The sequence below is a fragment of the Vidua macroura genome, chromosome 3, assembly GCF_024509145.1.
Source record: "Vidua macroura isolate BioBank_ID:100142 chromosome 3, ASM2450914v1, whole genome shotgun sequence".
Classification (NCBI taxonomy): domain Eukaryota; kingdom Metazoa; phylum Chordata; class Aves; order Passeriformes; family Viduidae; genus Vidua; species Vidua macroura.
The window spans coordinates 94,251,955-94,268,810 of NC_071573.1; the positions used below are offsets into that span (position 1 = coordinate 94,251,955).

Below are 16,856 nucleotides of genomic sequence, written 5' to 3' on the forward strand. Positions count from 1 at the left end.
GGATCAGATTCTTCTCCCAAGTAACAAGCAAGAGGACAAGAAGAAATGGCCTCAAGTTACATCAAGGGAGTTTAAATTGGATATTAGGAAAAATTTCTTCACTAAAAGGGTAGTCAAGCATTGGACCAGGCTGCCCAGGGAAGTGGTTGAGTCACCATCATTGGAGGTATTTAAAAGACAAATAGATGTGGCACGTAGGGACATGGTTTAGTGGTGGACTGGCAGTGTCATGTTAACTGTTGGATTCCATGATCGTAAAGGTCTTTTCCAACTTAAACAACTCTATGATTCTATGATAACAATAGAAACCTGCAGGTTTCTTAAACAAAATCACTTACGTATTATATATCACAGTACTTATTATATACTTACATCACTGTTTTCGACTTCTTTATCATTAATGACAAATCTGAAAGTAGAATCTGAAGATAAGCTTTCAGCCTGAATCCAGAAACGAACTTCTCCTTTATCAAGAACCTCATAAGCTAATTCTGATTTCAGTGGTATTGCTACAAAAAGAAAAGAATCAAAAATCAATAGTTCATGAAACCTTGTGAGAAATAGGAATATCATAGCAAAATACTAGCAATTCCCTATTATTTATGGATTTTTGGGTATCAAATTAATTATACACAGGTAAAAGTCTTCTGACGCAGTCTTTGGCTGATTTTTAAATTAATTTCCCAAAGAGAGAAGAGAATTTACAGCTTACTGTTTGTACATTGTGTAAGGATTTCACTAGTAACAATTTATAATGTATTGTCAAAGTTAAACTTCAGAGATATTTAGGAACAATGATTTTATTTGATGTCAACTAATATTCTTCTAAACAAACTAAAAGATAAGGAAGCAAGGTGTTCCATGCTAAATGAAGCTGCCATGAAAAATGAAGTTACTATTGTCTCAGGAAGAATCATTTTGGAACTCCAGTCATTAGTATGTAATTATATTACTTCTAGAAGTGTCTAATAGATTCAGATCTTCAACTTACTTGGATTCTTTATTTCATAGCTTAATGCCATCAAACGTTCAAACTCTGAAAATAAGAAAAATGTTCATGTTTTAATTTATTCTGAAAAATAAAGATAGCAAATGGGTGTTGATGAAAATAAATATCAGCATCAGCAAAGTCATCTCCTTAAAGCTTGTATATGAATTCACAACTCTTAAAAAAATGACTGAAAAAAAAGATTTAGGAAACTTAAATTCTGATAAATGGATTCAGCAAATGTTCTTATTGCATGCATTTTAGTACACATTCTCTCATGCAAGGGAATCTAAACAAAGGCAATATAAAAGAAATATGGTAAACAATGGCTTCTAAGTAGTGTATAAAGTTCCTTTATCCCCAGACTTCCTTTCTCAGACTGTTCCTGAAAATTTTGTTTTACTGTGGCAGGAAACAAGATTGAGTGCAGGTTAGTCTGAAAACAGTACAGAAAGTTCTAGTTAATGCACCAAATCCTCATGAAGGCCATATGAGAGTCTCGAATTTAGTTTTTTAGATTTTCATACAAATCCTATTTATCATAGTCATTACCAACAAAGATTTGGAAAATGAACATTACTGCCAATTCCAAATTTACAGATAATGTAAAGACCAGAGAAAATTAGCATGGATTTATGACATGATAGAGGATTTAGCACAATTACAGGAGAATTTATAGCTTTTGAGAGAGTAAATGGGCAGTGAAATGATGGTTTTCAGTGTTAAGATGAAAACTCTGATACTTGTGCAGAGATCCAGTATAAATAAAATTGTAATTTTCAGTGATATATGATCAGGAAAGACGTAAGGGAAGAATGGAATGGGAAACACCTTCAGTGCTTTATAAAAAAAAAAATTCAAAGTTAGAGAAGATGATGACAAGATCTACAGAAAGATTTCAGAGCGATACTTCAAAACTTAGCTAAAGGGCAGTTCTCATGATAAGGGCTCAGAAATCTTCCATGTCCTGGAGAACTCTTTTTTTCACCCCTGAACATGGATTTCTTCTCAACACCTACTTGGAAAGGGTGGTTTGACATGTTTCTCACTGTGATTCCTTAAACAGCTTAGTAGGTTGAGAAGCAGAGGGATTTTAATACTTGAGGAACTGGGCAGAGCAATTACAGCCAAGAACTGGGAAAGCACCAAAGTAATTTTTATTTTACGCAAAACAGCAAACTCTCCTCTTTGTTTTTTATGTCAGCATTTCTCAATGATAGAACAAAGTGAGACTGAAGCAAATTAATTTTGAATCCAATGGAAAAAAAAAAAAATAGCTACAATGAAATAAAGCAAAACTAATATATGTAAGCCAAATGATAACTTGACCCAATATATTTAGGCCTTGTTACAGCATCATTGTTTTTCTCACTAATTTCCTGCATCTTGATTATGAGAAACTGCATCTAGAGTCTCAAGCACAACTGAAAGTGTAAGGGAAATTTGCAAACATCATTATAATCCCAGCATAATGAAAACAATTCTAATTTGCCATATTTTTTATCTTTATCTAGAAAATGTTGCCTGAAGTTATCCCAGCTTTCCTTATGATAATCAGAAAAATGAGCAATCACACAAAGCTTGTTGTAGGTTCTTTTTTGTTTTTCTTTAATGCATAGGAAATAATCTGAGGGTCGTAGGGTTCTATTCTGTTTTTCCTTGGGTAATTTTTAGTGCCCAATTTTTAGTTGAGGTGATACAGTGAAGAAAGATTTGAAATTGTAAGGCCCTTACCTTGATCATCCATAATGAAGCTGGAGGAAATCCCATCTGTGTCACTAACTGAGATAGAGTAAGTTCCCAAGTCTGATTTATCAGGATTTTTGAAGTACAGCTTAGAACTAAAATCACCAATTAAAAAGAATATAATTAGCTGCATATCACATTTTTAACATGACTTACTGATTTCCTTTGGTAGATTGGCATGACTTACTGATTTCCTTCTGTTTCAATCTTAAACTTATGAGAATCATCAATCTCCTCATAAGATTTACCCCATGCAAAATGAGATGCGTCTGTTGCTTCTTTGCACTCAAAAGCCAGGTAAATATTACCCTCATCATCCACACCTGAATAGATTTCTTTTGTTCCTGCAAAATAGGAATCAACTCAAATGTGAAGACTGCATTTTTCTGTCAAGGTGCAATTCATAAATTACTAAAGCCCATGTCTATTTTGTCCTAAAAGATGCTGATTTTATTAGCAGGTCTATGTCATGTGCTGACTCAACATCACATGCTTGTAAGTTTCTTACTCTACATGCAAGAATTTAATGATTATACTAATAAATGCTTATTGAGAAACAATGAATAAGATAGAACTGAATATGAGAAGACATGAACGTTTAAACAAACAAATTTTATTATCATTCCTGAAGCTTTAATAAATGTGTTTCACCACAAGTAGCACCTTTGTTAGAATAAAAACCAGAATAACTGATTATCAAATAACTCCAGTAATAAGTAAAGAAAAATATTATAATCACTGTATCTGTATCCACATGATGTTTTCTTTAAGGCTAACAGATTCTTAATTCTTTAAATACTTATATGTGATATAGCAAATTATGTTGATTAAACTCAATTGCAACTATTTTAGTATTTAAGAAACAGAGGAGATTAAACAGTTCATTTTACCTGGTCGTTCCTCAACAAGCACTGGTTCAGATATTTCAGATGACTTGCCTACCCCAGCATCATTCACTGCACGAACTTTGAAAACATAGGTATGACCCTCATGTAAGCCAGTGACCTTAAACAAGATAAAGGGCAAAGCCAATTTAAAAAACAATTTAAACTATTTTTGTTTACTCATATGAAGATATTAGCAGAAGCTGAAGGTCAAATACATGCATTTTTTATACTCAATCGGAACTTCTAGCAGTTTTATATTAATATTAATTAATAAAAATGTTACCTTAAAATAGCGCTTTGAAGTAGGTTTTTCATTAGCAGTGATCCAGTCTTCTGTATCTACTTCTTTATAGTCCACTAAATACCCAGTAATAGGGCTTTTGCCTTCATACACAGGAGCTTTCCACAGAAGAACTAGTGATGTATTTCTAACTTCACATATCATGAGATCATAGGCAGGACCTAAAATATTTCAAATATTGGAAATTCACTTCAATATAATGAAGTTTTGCAAGCTGTTCCTCTAGAGACTGAAATGTACCTCTATAATTTTGACTGTATCTACTTCCAAAAATCTCATCCTTTACAATACACCTCGTATATGTGGTATTTAGGTCATTTCCCCCTCATGGCTCTGTACAGCAATACCTGCCTTATACAGTGAGTGACATTAGTATTCTGAAGCATACTTGCTTAGGTAGATCTCAGTAGCTTTATTTTAAGGTTAAGCTAATCATGTGGAAAATCCATGCAGTTTAAGATTTTCCAACAAGAGAGGCTTCTTGTCTATTATTTAACCCACCAGCCTCACATCAAAGTTGCTTCACTGAGCCTGATTCAGGTTCATAATTTAACATGAGGTTTTTTATCTTTTCATTAGTATACATGAGCCATGATCTTTCAAAGTAATCCAAAATCCAGTGGCACCAAGGGACTTTGGATCAGGCTTCTTGCTCCCTGACAAAAGAATTTCCATTGTGAACTGGATAGCTGCAGCTGAGAGGAACTTCTCAGGATTAATGATATCTGTTAGGAGAAATATTTAAACCAAAAATATCCTGATATTCTACAAATAAGTGAGAGTTTATGTTTGCAACTACCAGGTTATGTTCTTCCTACTATACTTTCCTTCTCTTTCACTAACTGTTGAAGTGCCATTCAGCCTAACTTACAGCAATTATTTTTTTACTATACTCTTGATATTTATTTACACTAGTAAATAAATATAAATGTAAAGGCATAATTATATAAGTTTCCTACCATGGCCAAAGACCCATGACAGAGTACTCATATTCAGTCAAATCATATTGCTTGCTTCTTGTGCTTTAGATGTAGAAAGCTGAAGACTTAAGGATTAATTTGAGACTTAAGGATTTCCTCAGTTTTCAAGATATTCATTTTCCCTACAACACATCTTACCATTTAAAATAATCATTAAAAAAAAAGGAGTGGAAAGCCTTATAAATAAATCTAATTGCCATTCCAGCCTACATGTTGTTAACCAATGATGAATGAACATAAAATTTGTAAAGGATGATACTCAGCAAATACACTGAGGGAAACAAAAAAATTAGAAGTTTTTCTCCAAAGTGGATAAACAAATTTCAAAAAAGAAACATATTAAATACCTGTTGCAGACCTTATAAGGATAAAGATTAGATATGTCGTGGAAAGAATGCTATTTTCAAGGAACTTAAAGTCTTCCCTCAGGGCTCTTTAAAAATTCCAATCTGAATGTCCATATATCCACAGATAATTAAAAATACACTGTGAAATGGACCTGATAGAAATCTAGACATTACAAGGAAACGTGTAATGAAGGATGTCCTGTTCAGAGGAGTCTGAGACCCCAGACATTTCTTTTTATTTAAAGCAATGTAAGATAATCCATTAACAATCATTGCTATCACAGAGAAACTCACAGAGACACCTAAAACTAAAGTTTTGTGGGTGGATGAAATAATTATGGACTCTGGGCAAAGAATCCATCACTTATGCTGGAAATCCTGCAAAAGGTTTTGGCCTTTCTAAGGAAAGCTTCATTCTATTTCAAAAGGTGGAAGAATATTTTGTTGACACTTGGGAGCATATTGCAGACACATTACACTAGTCCTCAGTACCTTTAGTAAGTCTAGGAAGAGGGTCAGGCTCTTTCTCCCAGTCTTAAATCTCAACTATTTCTTTTCATTATTGCTAAACCATTGTTTAAAAATGTATTTTACAAAAGGCTTGTGAAGTATTTCACAGGTCCAGAGATCTGAGGTTTTTTGCAGGGTGGGCAATGTTCTTTGCATGTAGTGGGTTTTTTCAAGCAGGAGGAAAGCAATACTGTCTATTCAACTCATATCATAAAGAGAATAACATAATCAGCCAAACACTAAAAAGGTCAGATTGTTCATTATGGTAATTTCACTCTCTCCATTTCCTGAAAACACATTTTATTTCTTTATCTGTCATTTAAAATGAAGGATAATTTTCACTTCTTTACACATTATGTAATTTCGATGATGTTTTGAAAAAATTGTAATGAGTATAAATTGTAGAGAATTTCTTTAAGAATAATAATTGTTCAGATGATGATGCATTTACTCTAAATATTACGAGATTATAAGAAAATGTTATTAAAGTTAAGGTCAGAGGAGTAAACGTTTTGTTATTGACAGCTTTGTCGTGTCAAATCCATATGATAAGACTTTTGAACTCTGATGAATTTAGCTAGAAAACATAAAGACAAACAGCTTTTCAGCTAAAAATATGGGCATTTAAAGGAACTAACTTGGAACTTAATAGTGTAATTTTTGTTTTAGAGGGCAAAAAGAGGGGGATTTGTAAGCAGGCAAATGACTTGCAGAAGGTAGAGTTACAGTTGCTCTACTAGCATTGAAAAAATACTTATTTGGAGTAGTGTCTCCACTTTTGGCACTGCCACTACTACTGTGGGTTTGTTAGCACATTTGTTCTAACACCTGGCTAATAATAATCTCTCAGGTAGCACCTAGGTACAATCTAGGGGAAACACACATACATGGGCACACTGAGAGTAGAAGACTAGCTGTGCCACTTGTCTCTACATCAAGAAAAAGACCCTTCTTATATGTTATTTATGACCAAAAGCTAATGTAGTTTTGGACTCTGAAACTCCAGGAATACTCTTAGTAGACTGCATTTATGGTGCAGAGATATTGTACAGGTGGTGGGTGTGATGCGGAGCTTGTAGGGCTTGAAGAGGTGATAGAGATACAAACATAGACTAAAGGCTCAACATTCTTTGGAGCTGGTGAGAGCAGTGAAAGAAAGGGACACTCAACAAGCTAAGTAAAGGTCATCTATTTCCTAAGAAATAGATGTCATCATTGGAGGTGTGGCGGTAGCTTTTAACAGATCTCAGAAGCAAGGGCAAACTCAACAGGAGCTATGGAAGAAATTATGTAAAAGACATCCTGCAGATTTTGGCTGGAACTCCGTGGCTGTGTTCTAAGAACTTTGGGATTCATTAAGAACTAATATGCTTACCAGGTTCTGGCATAGTCCAGGCTTTACACTTGAAATGCTCGCTGGGATCTGAAGGTTGACCTATTCCAACCAGATTTGCAGCAGCAACTTTGAATTCATAGAAGGCATCTTCAATCAAATCCTCTACCTTTTTCATTTGAGAAAACAATATATCAAAAGCCATGATTTATATTCATTTAATAAATACTTGGATATAAACATTCATTAATTGATTATCAGGCCTTACTTCCATGCTGAAGGGTCTAATTTGAATACTTTACTCTTAAACCAAACACACTGCAGAGCTTTATATTATATGTCCATGTTTCAGTCACATAATCCTAGGAATAACAGCACTCATATACTGGCATGAAAAGTTGTAAGAGTTTAGAGCAAAGGTTCAAGGAGCCAAATCAATGAATGACCACTATCAGATACTTACGTGTGAGTGTTCTAAAATGAAATACTTTCTTGTGTTGTTTGTGAATGGCTGTTCATAAGCCATTCACTTAAGCAACAATTAAAATTGTGTTTTGCTTAAAAAGGTCACAAAGGATTGACCTAGGAAGAAAAGTAAATTATAGGAAAATAAAAGAAAAAACAATCCAATTAGTTCCACAATATGCTGATATAATTCCAGGCAAGAGCCTCTCAGCAGTATTTTGTGGCTTGTATGAATCTTTCTCTTAATATTGCTTACCATTACAAAGTGAGAAAGTAAGCACTGGTAATGGGATGAGCAGAATCCATAATAATCCTCTGCAAACATCCCTGGTAAATGAACTCAGATTTATCTAATGAGCCCATCCCCACACCAGCATCTCAGATTTTGAGATCAAAGTAAAGGACTAGAAGGCATGAATGTCTTGAAACCCAGAACACCTCATGGCAGCAGCCCTCTTCCATCCTTCTTCTTCCAGAACACCTAAATACAAAAAAACAAGTCTTCTACACCTGATTCCTCTGAATAATTTTCCCACAGTTATATTTAATCATATGTCTCAAGAGAGACAGCTAAGAGTGGTACTCCTAGTGGAAATACCAAACAGTTTTAGATTTTCATGAATAAATAGTTGCCTTTGAGAATGTGAGATAAAAAAGGATTTTGGTGTGATTTTTTAATAATAAAAAAACATGTGATGGTAACAAACATATCAGGTAGTATCAAATTCAAGACCAAAGCAAACAAGTTAACACAGAAAAGCCAGGCACTAAAATAATTTAGACATAATTTTCTGAAGACAAGGAGCTACATAGTGTGATCCACAAGACAGAAAAACAGATCAGCCTGTGAAAATTATTTTGAAATCCCAGGTTATTAAGAGAAAGAATATTTGTGGGGTTCCCATAGAATTATTTGATCAGAGAAGGTTAAACCTTCAGTGATTTCCCAGTGCTGTACTGAACATCTCGGGCATTCTCTGTTTGCAGTATGTCATAAAATATTCTGTGCTACTAAAAGCTGTCTTGGTTTTGTTTACCATCAGTATTTCAGATTCTAGCCATTCAAACTAATGTATGAGGATGCACCTTTAGGCACAAATACAGTTACTGGCAGGACTGACACTTAAATACCTAGTTAAATTCTCAATGGTAAGCCCTAATTTACATTACTTATTTGTTCAAATGCATTAAAAAAATATATTGAAAACATTGCTTAATATTGCCCTTTCATGCTTATCCTACCTGCCCTTTTTTATTTCTCATCACCCGTGGTCCATCTGCTATGTCAGAGATGCCAGTCATAGAATGCAGGCACGCACGCATGCAGGCAGAGTATTGCTGCCTGCCTTCTGTGCATGAAACATTCTTCCTCAGCTCATCTGCATCATTATCTTCTACTTCAGTGTCAAATACCTGCAAGACTTAGTTCTCTCCTAAGGTTTACAGGAAATTTGCTGACTTAAGAAATAAAATTTTAAGTATTTGTGAGTAAAATCTGATTGTTTAACTTAATTTAAAAAGCATCACATTGATTACTTGCTATATGCTACCTCCCTAACTTTTCTTCATGGAAGTTCACACCCAAATTTTCCTATTTTAAGAAACATTTAATAAATTGCAAGTGCAACCAGAAGTAATTTATTTCAAAACTGTACTCTGTAAAGGCAGTGACGAGACATAATGCTGAGTTCATTAATAAACATGCTTTTCCAGCTGAAGGCAGATTTTGAGAGTAAGAACAGAGACACTTATATTTTTTTCCAACCCATCTCCATTTCATTTGCAAGTCCTCAGTTCTACAGAGAGCAGCTTCCATCCTTTCTCTGTATGTTGTTTTAGATGTGGTGATGTATACAGTGGTGATGTATACAGTGATCATTAACGAAAATAACTTGGGGAACTTTTTATAGCTCATTCCTCTTATTCCTTGTGAAAAATGTGCTTCACACTTTTCCCTCCAAAATTTACTTATCTCAATGGTCTTATTCGTATTAGAATTTCACAGTAGAGGATGGCACTGATCTTTTAGCCCAGGTGTAACATTGCTGCACTCCGAATGGAAGTGCCTAGTTTTGTTGAAGAATTTAAAGAATTTCTCTGCTAAAAAATCTGAAGGAATTTTCAAATTCAAATCAACTGCAAAAACATAATGAGCAAAAATACTAACCGTATAAATCGTCCGGGTAATAAGGGAAGAATTGACTTCATGCCAGTTTTGATGGTTAGCTTCCCGTTTATCCATATAATAACCAAGGATTGGTGAACCTCCACTGTACGTTGGTGCTTTCCAACCAAGGATCATTGAATGCCCATCACAGTTCAGAAGAGTGATACCATGAGGATAGGAAGGACAAGCTACAAAGAAATATGAAACCTGAGAGTTAGGACAGAGTCTAAAACACTGCAGTGGAGAAGTTGCTTAGCATGTTTGATATTGCTTCTGTTTTCTGCAGCATACTGCTCTCAGCTGCACAATGAGAGCAAAGTGGTTGTAAAGTTGCTAAGCAACATTCATTTTATCACCAGATATAAACATGCCTAGCGTTTTGCCCTCTCAGAAGGTAGCAAGGAAGAGTAGATGATTGCAAGGAAATTGTAATGTCAGCATCTCCAAACCAAAAATTATGCTAAAATATTTAAATGGGTCAGAAGACCTCTTCCTAGGAAGAAAAAAAAAATAAGCTGCTCAAATACTTATGGAATACAGTAAAAATCATCCAATAAAACAAGAAAAAATATTATAAACTTGAATGAAATTAAGTCATGTGACTGACTCATCTGTGCTCACCACAGTTTTCCTGTACTGTCCTGATATTATATGCTTTATTCAGACTGTGACTGCTTTTTGACCCAGAAAGAGGAGAAGATATTTAGACTTTCAGACTATGTTGAGGCAGAAAAGTAATGTCCTCCATGAGGTTCCTTGCATGGGTTTACTCCCTTCTGTAGCAAAAGCAGAATTGTCACCAAGGCACCTTCCTAAGGATGAAGAAAACCCTTTTTCTGAGCTTTTTAATCTCCTCCTACTGGCAAGCACCCCTTCTAGCAAGCAGTTTTGCATTTGTCATCCATACTTGAAAGTCTGTCCAAAGATATGCCTTTCTTGGCACTGGAGTGCTTCAATCAGTACAGCTAAACACCTGTCCCTAAAGCTGATCTGATACTTACAGTTGAATTACCAGGATAACTTTAGAGAATGTAACTTACCTCATTCAGAAAAGAATACATTAGCAAAGACCTTAGTACAGTCCCTGACTTTGTAGCTGTATTAGTGATCACCATGAAAACCAATAGTAATCAGCAGAACTGCCCTTTAATACTTTTTTTTTTCAAATATGGTGCTATACTCAGAGGTCACAAAATGTGGCCTTTGTGTTTACTGCCACTTCTTGATAAATAAGAATGACAGTAGCAAATTCTTGTAAATAATCTTAAAGTAATACTACAGAAAGATTCTGGTCACACTAATGCTAGGTCATCTATAAATAGTCCTGCTAAATTCCTGTAGAGGCTACAAAAATGGATAAAAGCTGTCCACATCCCATAAGTGTGTGTAAGATCCACATGCTCTGTGTTTGATGATGTACCCCATGCAACCCTCATCTCCAAAACACACAGTGACAAATAAGGTGCAAGTGCATTTACAACATTGTGGTGATAGATGTGCAAGTGTCCATGCACCACCTACCCATATGAGACACACTTCCTCCTAAAAAAAGTCAAATAGAGTAACTTTGTCAGTAACATATTTACAAATTTACTTTCTATTGACTACACTGAATTATAAATCTTTTAGAGGATTATTTCTCACAAATATGTCTACTGGTGTTCTCCAAGAGGTGGAGGGCACTCTGCTGGGGAAAACATGTCCTATTTAAAATTTCTTACTATGGAACTGACACTGTCCCTTAATTCAAATTGAACCACTGTTCTCCCTGACCTGCAACCGCAGAGACAGAATCCGGCCGAAGGGCAACATGGAAGCCGTGACCAACCTGACCAACCTGAAAGGCATCAAGTGGGTGAATCATTGATTGATGACTCGGATGCAGACAACGCGAGTGATCACTCTGATGAATCCTCCATGAATGGACACTGAACATTGTTCATTTTTCTTTTCTTTTTTCTTTTTTTTAAACTGAGAATGGTGAGATGTCACCCTGATTTTTAAGAGTTTTCTAAAGCCTTCTGAGTTTACATTCTTGTAGAGAACTTTCTCATACAACTTTCTGTAAACAACTTATTGTTTTGCATTCTTTCATAGAAGTGGAGAAATTTGATGTACAGGTAGTTTGTCCAGTGTCGTTGGAGAGGTGGCACGTTCACCCTCCAATCCACTGGCACCTTTTGAGAACTATAAATGATTGGAGTCAGAGGAAATAAATTAGTCTCTTCATCGTGACCATAGCTGTGGTGCGTAGTTTTTCCTTGTGTCATCTGGTGACAAACCACAATAGCCCAGATCTGTGTATTCTTTGTTGTAAATACTTATTCAACCCTTCACTCAACTTGTACCATTCCCACTGAATGCTGCATGACTGATCTTACACAGAAATTTTGTTTGTGGGACAACAGAGGGGATTTTCTGATTGGATCAGTTACGCAGCAATAAAGCTTACTGAAACTCTTATAAATGGAGCAGATGTCATGCTAAAATGTTTTGCACCACTCCAAGCCACTCAAAAACTAATTGTCTAACTTATTCAGTATTTAAATTTCTTTGATACAGCCTAGGAGGAAAAGGCAACCTGTCATTAAAGTGCATCTTACCCAATATTTCTAACAGTCATTATAAATAATGTCTTTTATGAAATGTCTTTTCTCTAGAATAGTCACATGCCAGAGAATAGACATCATTAAACAGATGTGCATGATGGCTTCAAGGTATACTATTATAGTAAATGAGACCAAAAGAGGTGATTGCTGAAGATATGTCACTCATTTGGGAAAGAAGAAGCTGAGTTGCACAGAATCACACTTACTAAGGGCTGCCTGCACTGTTACAGCCTCCGACTCCTGCGAGTTTTCACTCAATCCCACAGCATTTGCAGCTTTCACACGGAAGACATATTGCTCTCCAGTTTCCAAACCATGAACAACAAACCTGGGTTTAAAAAGATAATATCACATATAAGTGTATATTTTACAGGACTCATTCTATGCAGTAACATGAAATTGTGTATCAATTAAAAAACTCAACTTCATGAGTGCTTCACAAAGGAAAATATTTCCAAGAGGGAAACTGCAATAAAAGGCATGATGTAATACAATATAACTGTAGCAAAAATGGCAGTACTCATTAGATTGTTAGTACTGATCTAGCAGGTGAAGTCAGATAAAATATAATATATTCCCTCTGAACTTTGTATTGCTAAATTCTAATCTATTCTGGGAAGGAACTGTATTTTTCACTGTAGTTTTATATTCATTGTCAAAAATAGCTTTCAGTTGTGATCTGAGTTTCTTACTGTACTAAATAAAATACTCAGAGCTATCCTATTGTAATATATGTTCACGTATGAAGAAATGAAATGCTTTTTCTTATTTTTGTGCTTTCTCAACCCCCTTTGACCAAGAATTAGTCTCTTTTTTTTTTTTTAATCAAATTTCTTGACTACTTGAAAATCAGACTCATCAGAATACAAAGTCACTCAGTAAATGACTGACATAATACACTAAACAAGATAATGTGTTTGTTATAGAAAATACAAACTAAATATCTAATCTTTGCATTTAGTGATTGATTCCAATAAAAATAAATATGATTTTTCAGAGAGAAAATTGCTTGAAGAATCTTATAATGAAGTTTGATATCTTCAGCAGGGAGTAAGAAATCATCAGAAATTGAAACAGTGCTAATGTCATGACAAGGGAATAGAAACAGGGTCTACTGTTCTTTATCCAGAGATGTAACAGATCAGGGAGCTCTGATGTTTCTGGAATGGGACACTTGGCTTTCCTGCACAATAGTATCAGCTGCCAAAGCACTTTTGCCACTATATTTATAGCAGGAATGGCCTGACCTTTTGCTCTGTTATTCATGGACTATCATAAACCTTTAGAATTCCCTCTCCTTTCTCATACTCTTCCTCATCAGGTCTGTTTACCCCACAACATGTACTTAAAACAGGCATATGTTGCACTTACTCATGTCCAAGACACTCAGAATCATGTCTTTAGAATCTGCTTTTAAAACTCAAAGTCATGGAATAGAAAAATATATGAAAAAAAAAAAGTGAGGAGAATTGCCCTGCAATTTGGAAATCTTGGCTCTAAGAGTCTGCAGACTGTTTTTCTTCACATTCATTCAACATTCTCCTTCAATTATAATCCTATGGCTTAGCACATAAATTGTCCTAAAAATATCCTGCAGTTTTTAAACTTCCCAAAAATACAGGAATATTATCAATACCTGTTATATTTAATAGGTTTATGGTTACTGGGTTCCCAGCGATTTGATCCCACCACAGAATACTCAATGTAGTAGCCATATAAATCCTCTTCATGTTTTGGCTTATCCCATTGAACTACAACTGATGTTTTTGTATTCCTTGTGGCCACCACCTGACCAGGTGCAGAAGGTAAAACTAAGAAAAAGAGATAAAACACATACGTATTAAAAAATACATAAAAATAAAAGTAATTTGAACTAGATTAAACATTGCATAATTTGATCATATTTGATCACTACAGCTATAACTACTCCTTCCATGTTGATATTGTTATATGATATGTATTTTAATATATTTCTTTACGTCTGGATATCTATATATATGTGTGTATGCAAATTTATTTTTCTATTTTTTTTTCTCAGAATGCTCTGTGATACTCCTTACCTATATGATTTTATACAGGTTTTATGATAGTCAATTATAGAAGCACATATTTTCAAATAGGAGTGTGGATAAAAGCATAGAGATATGAAAATCTTCACACTCTAATTTCTCTCTCAAATAAGAGGTTGAAGGATAGCTTATCCTCAAATAAGAGGTTGAAGGTAGCATTACTGTGTCAGTAAAAATGCACATAAACTACAGAGATGTGATATCATGAGGTTTAAGAAGTACTATCTTACAGTTAACTAATGACAGCCCCAATTCCAAAAATATGAGCTTTTCAGGTCAACTTTAAGCATATATTTGAATGCCAAAACTTTATCTAAAAGTAGCTAAAAGAATGTCATAGAAGCATAGGAACACGGTTGGAAGGGATCTCTGGGGATCATCTAGTCCTTCCACCCTGTCACTGAGAGTGGGACCATCACCAACACTAAACTAGTGTGTCAGTCACGGATCTGTACGAGTCTTGGAACCTTCTGACAATGGAGATTTCACAGCTTGCCTGCACAACCTTTTCCAGCACTGCACTCTTGCACCTTTCTCATTAAAAGACTGTCCAGAATTAACTTACTAAGCTACAATTTTTGGCTCTTGCCTCTATTTGTCATTTGACAATACTGAGAAGTTTGACACCATCATCTTTGTAAGTCTTCAAACTAAATAAGCACCTCTCTTCATAGGTCACAATCTCTAATCCCCTGGTCATCTTGTTGCCATACAGAGGACCTCTCCACTTTACAACCACCCCTCTTGACTAAGGAAGCCAGAACTGGGAAACAGCACTCCAGGACCAATCTCAACACCACCAAGAAAAAAGAGGATAAAGCTTTCTACAGTCTGTTGACTACAGTTCTTCCAGTGTACCATAGTATGCAGTTTATTTTACATGCAAAGAAAGTTCGTTGTCAGTTTACACCGATCTGAGCAGATGAATGTGGATAAATAGAACCAGAAATATTGAGATCCAAATGTGAAAAAAAAAAATCTTAGTAAGAATCAGCACACAGTCTGTACACTATAAAATATCTATCTGAGATTTCACAGTTCAAGAAACAAAAGCAATGTCTCAGCTTAACACAACAGGTTAAGAGAGGCACTCAGTACTCGCCCTTTGAAGGTATTTTAGTTTCCTCAGATTGATATTGCAAAGAACTGCAAGCAGCATGAAACAAAAGAAAGGCAGCATGTTTTCCAGATAGTCTTTCAATATTAAAATAAAAATTAATACTTACATACTGCTATAATTTATGCTATAGATTTGTAAGATCAAATTCATTCAGTCTGATAAATGAACCTACATTTAGGCTTTTATACATGTCTACAAGCACATATTCTTGAGCTGCCACTGTAGTCAAAGAGCTAGGGCTTAACTCAGTTACACAAATGTGGAAACACAGAGCACCGGGAATGTTTCTCTGTCTACTCTGGGGTGTCCTGACCCCCAGGGGAGCACTGACTTTAACCTTCATTCATGGAGAAAACTTCCAAAGCCTGAAGGTAAACTAGAAACTACAAATTGTAGAGATTGTAGATAGTAGTGCAGTATGTCACATGAGTGAGAAATTTAGGTTTTAAGATTTTTAGTATGCTATAGATGGGTTCAACATGGAGGATATAAAGTGTTGTCTTGAGTTCCTTTCTTCTTTCTTCTTCTTCCTCTTTCTTCTTGGGTTTAAGTAGTATCTTGTAATTAGGTAGAAAAATCCTCATTGCGGGTCTCTAGAGATCAGTTATGTTAGAAAGGAAAATAATTTAGGTATCACTTCTTAATTAAGTAGCTTAGTTTTTGATTAAACTAAAAAAGCCTTGTAACAAGAGATTGCTAGCCATTTTTTTGCTGTTTTTCCTGCACGCAGAGTCTAGTGCAGACAGTGTACTGAAGTTTTAATAAGATAACAATAAACAAAAACCAAAGACCAAAAAAAGTCCAATGTGTCTCTCATTCCTAACACAGAACTGCTCCAAGAGGGTCTCCCCTGCCAGGGGAGCCCCAGAAAGTTGCCCAACTTGGGGCCCACAAATTCACAACAAATAAATTAATTTAGGGCCATTTCAGACCCTCTGTCACTTCTTCATGGAGCTGTCAGATATGACTCAGGAGATAATACCTACAGTCCTCTGAAATGGCAAACTAAAAGCATTTCAAGAGGATGTCACTGTGGCCAGTTAAACTGAGCCTTCCATCAGTGCTTGGTAGGGTGCTGAAAATTATTAATCTCACCCCAAAACAGACACTCTACAGCTGGGTGACATGGGGCAACTTATGACATCAGCCAATTTATATTCCAGGCTCCAATTGCCACAGTCAGAGCAGAAGCACCTAGTGCACCTGTAGATACCATACCTGTGTATGGAAACACCTAAATTTAGATTTTAACCTCAAACTGAATACTTCTTTATCAGTCAATTAAATTGCATAACTTTCAGTGTCATTTAGGATGGCCTAGGATACCCCAGCCA

General features: G+C 35.4%; 1 protein-coding gene across 1 annotated transcript in view; it reads right to left on the reverse strand.

Annotated features, from left to right (window-relative positions):
* Positions 1-16,856, reverse strand: part of MYOM2 (myomesin 2) — a 72,640-nt gene that overhangs the window by 21,733 nt on the left and 34,051 nt on the right. Inside the window, exons 16-25 of the mRNA XM_053973080.1 lie at positions 13,970-14,144; positions 12,540-12,661; positions 9,725-9,912; positions 7,135-7,261; positions 3,905-4,083; positions 3,625-3,739; positions 2,922-3,078; positions 2,723-2,829; positions 992-1,036; positions 373-509 (exon numbers count right to left, since the gene is read on the reverse strand). Coding sequence (XP_053829055.1) covers positions 373-509; positions 992-1,036; positions 2,723-2,829; positions 2,922-3,078; positions 3,625-3,739; positions 3,905-4,083; positions 7,135-7,261; positions 9,725-9,912; positions 12,540-12,661; positions 13,970-14,144 — 1,352 coding nt within the window. The remainder of the gene's footprint in view (positions 1-372; positions 510-991; positions 1,037-2,722; positions 2,830-2,921; positions 3,079-3,624; positions 3,740-3,904; positions 4,084-7,134; positions 7,262-9,724; positions 9,913-12,539; positions 12,662-13,969; positions 14,145-16,856) is intronic.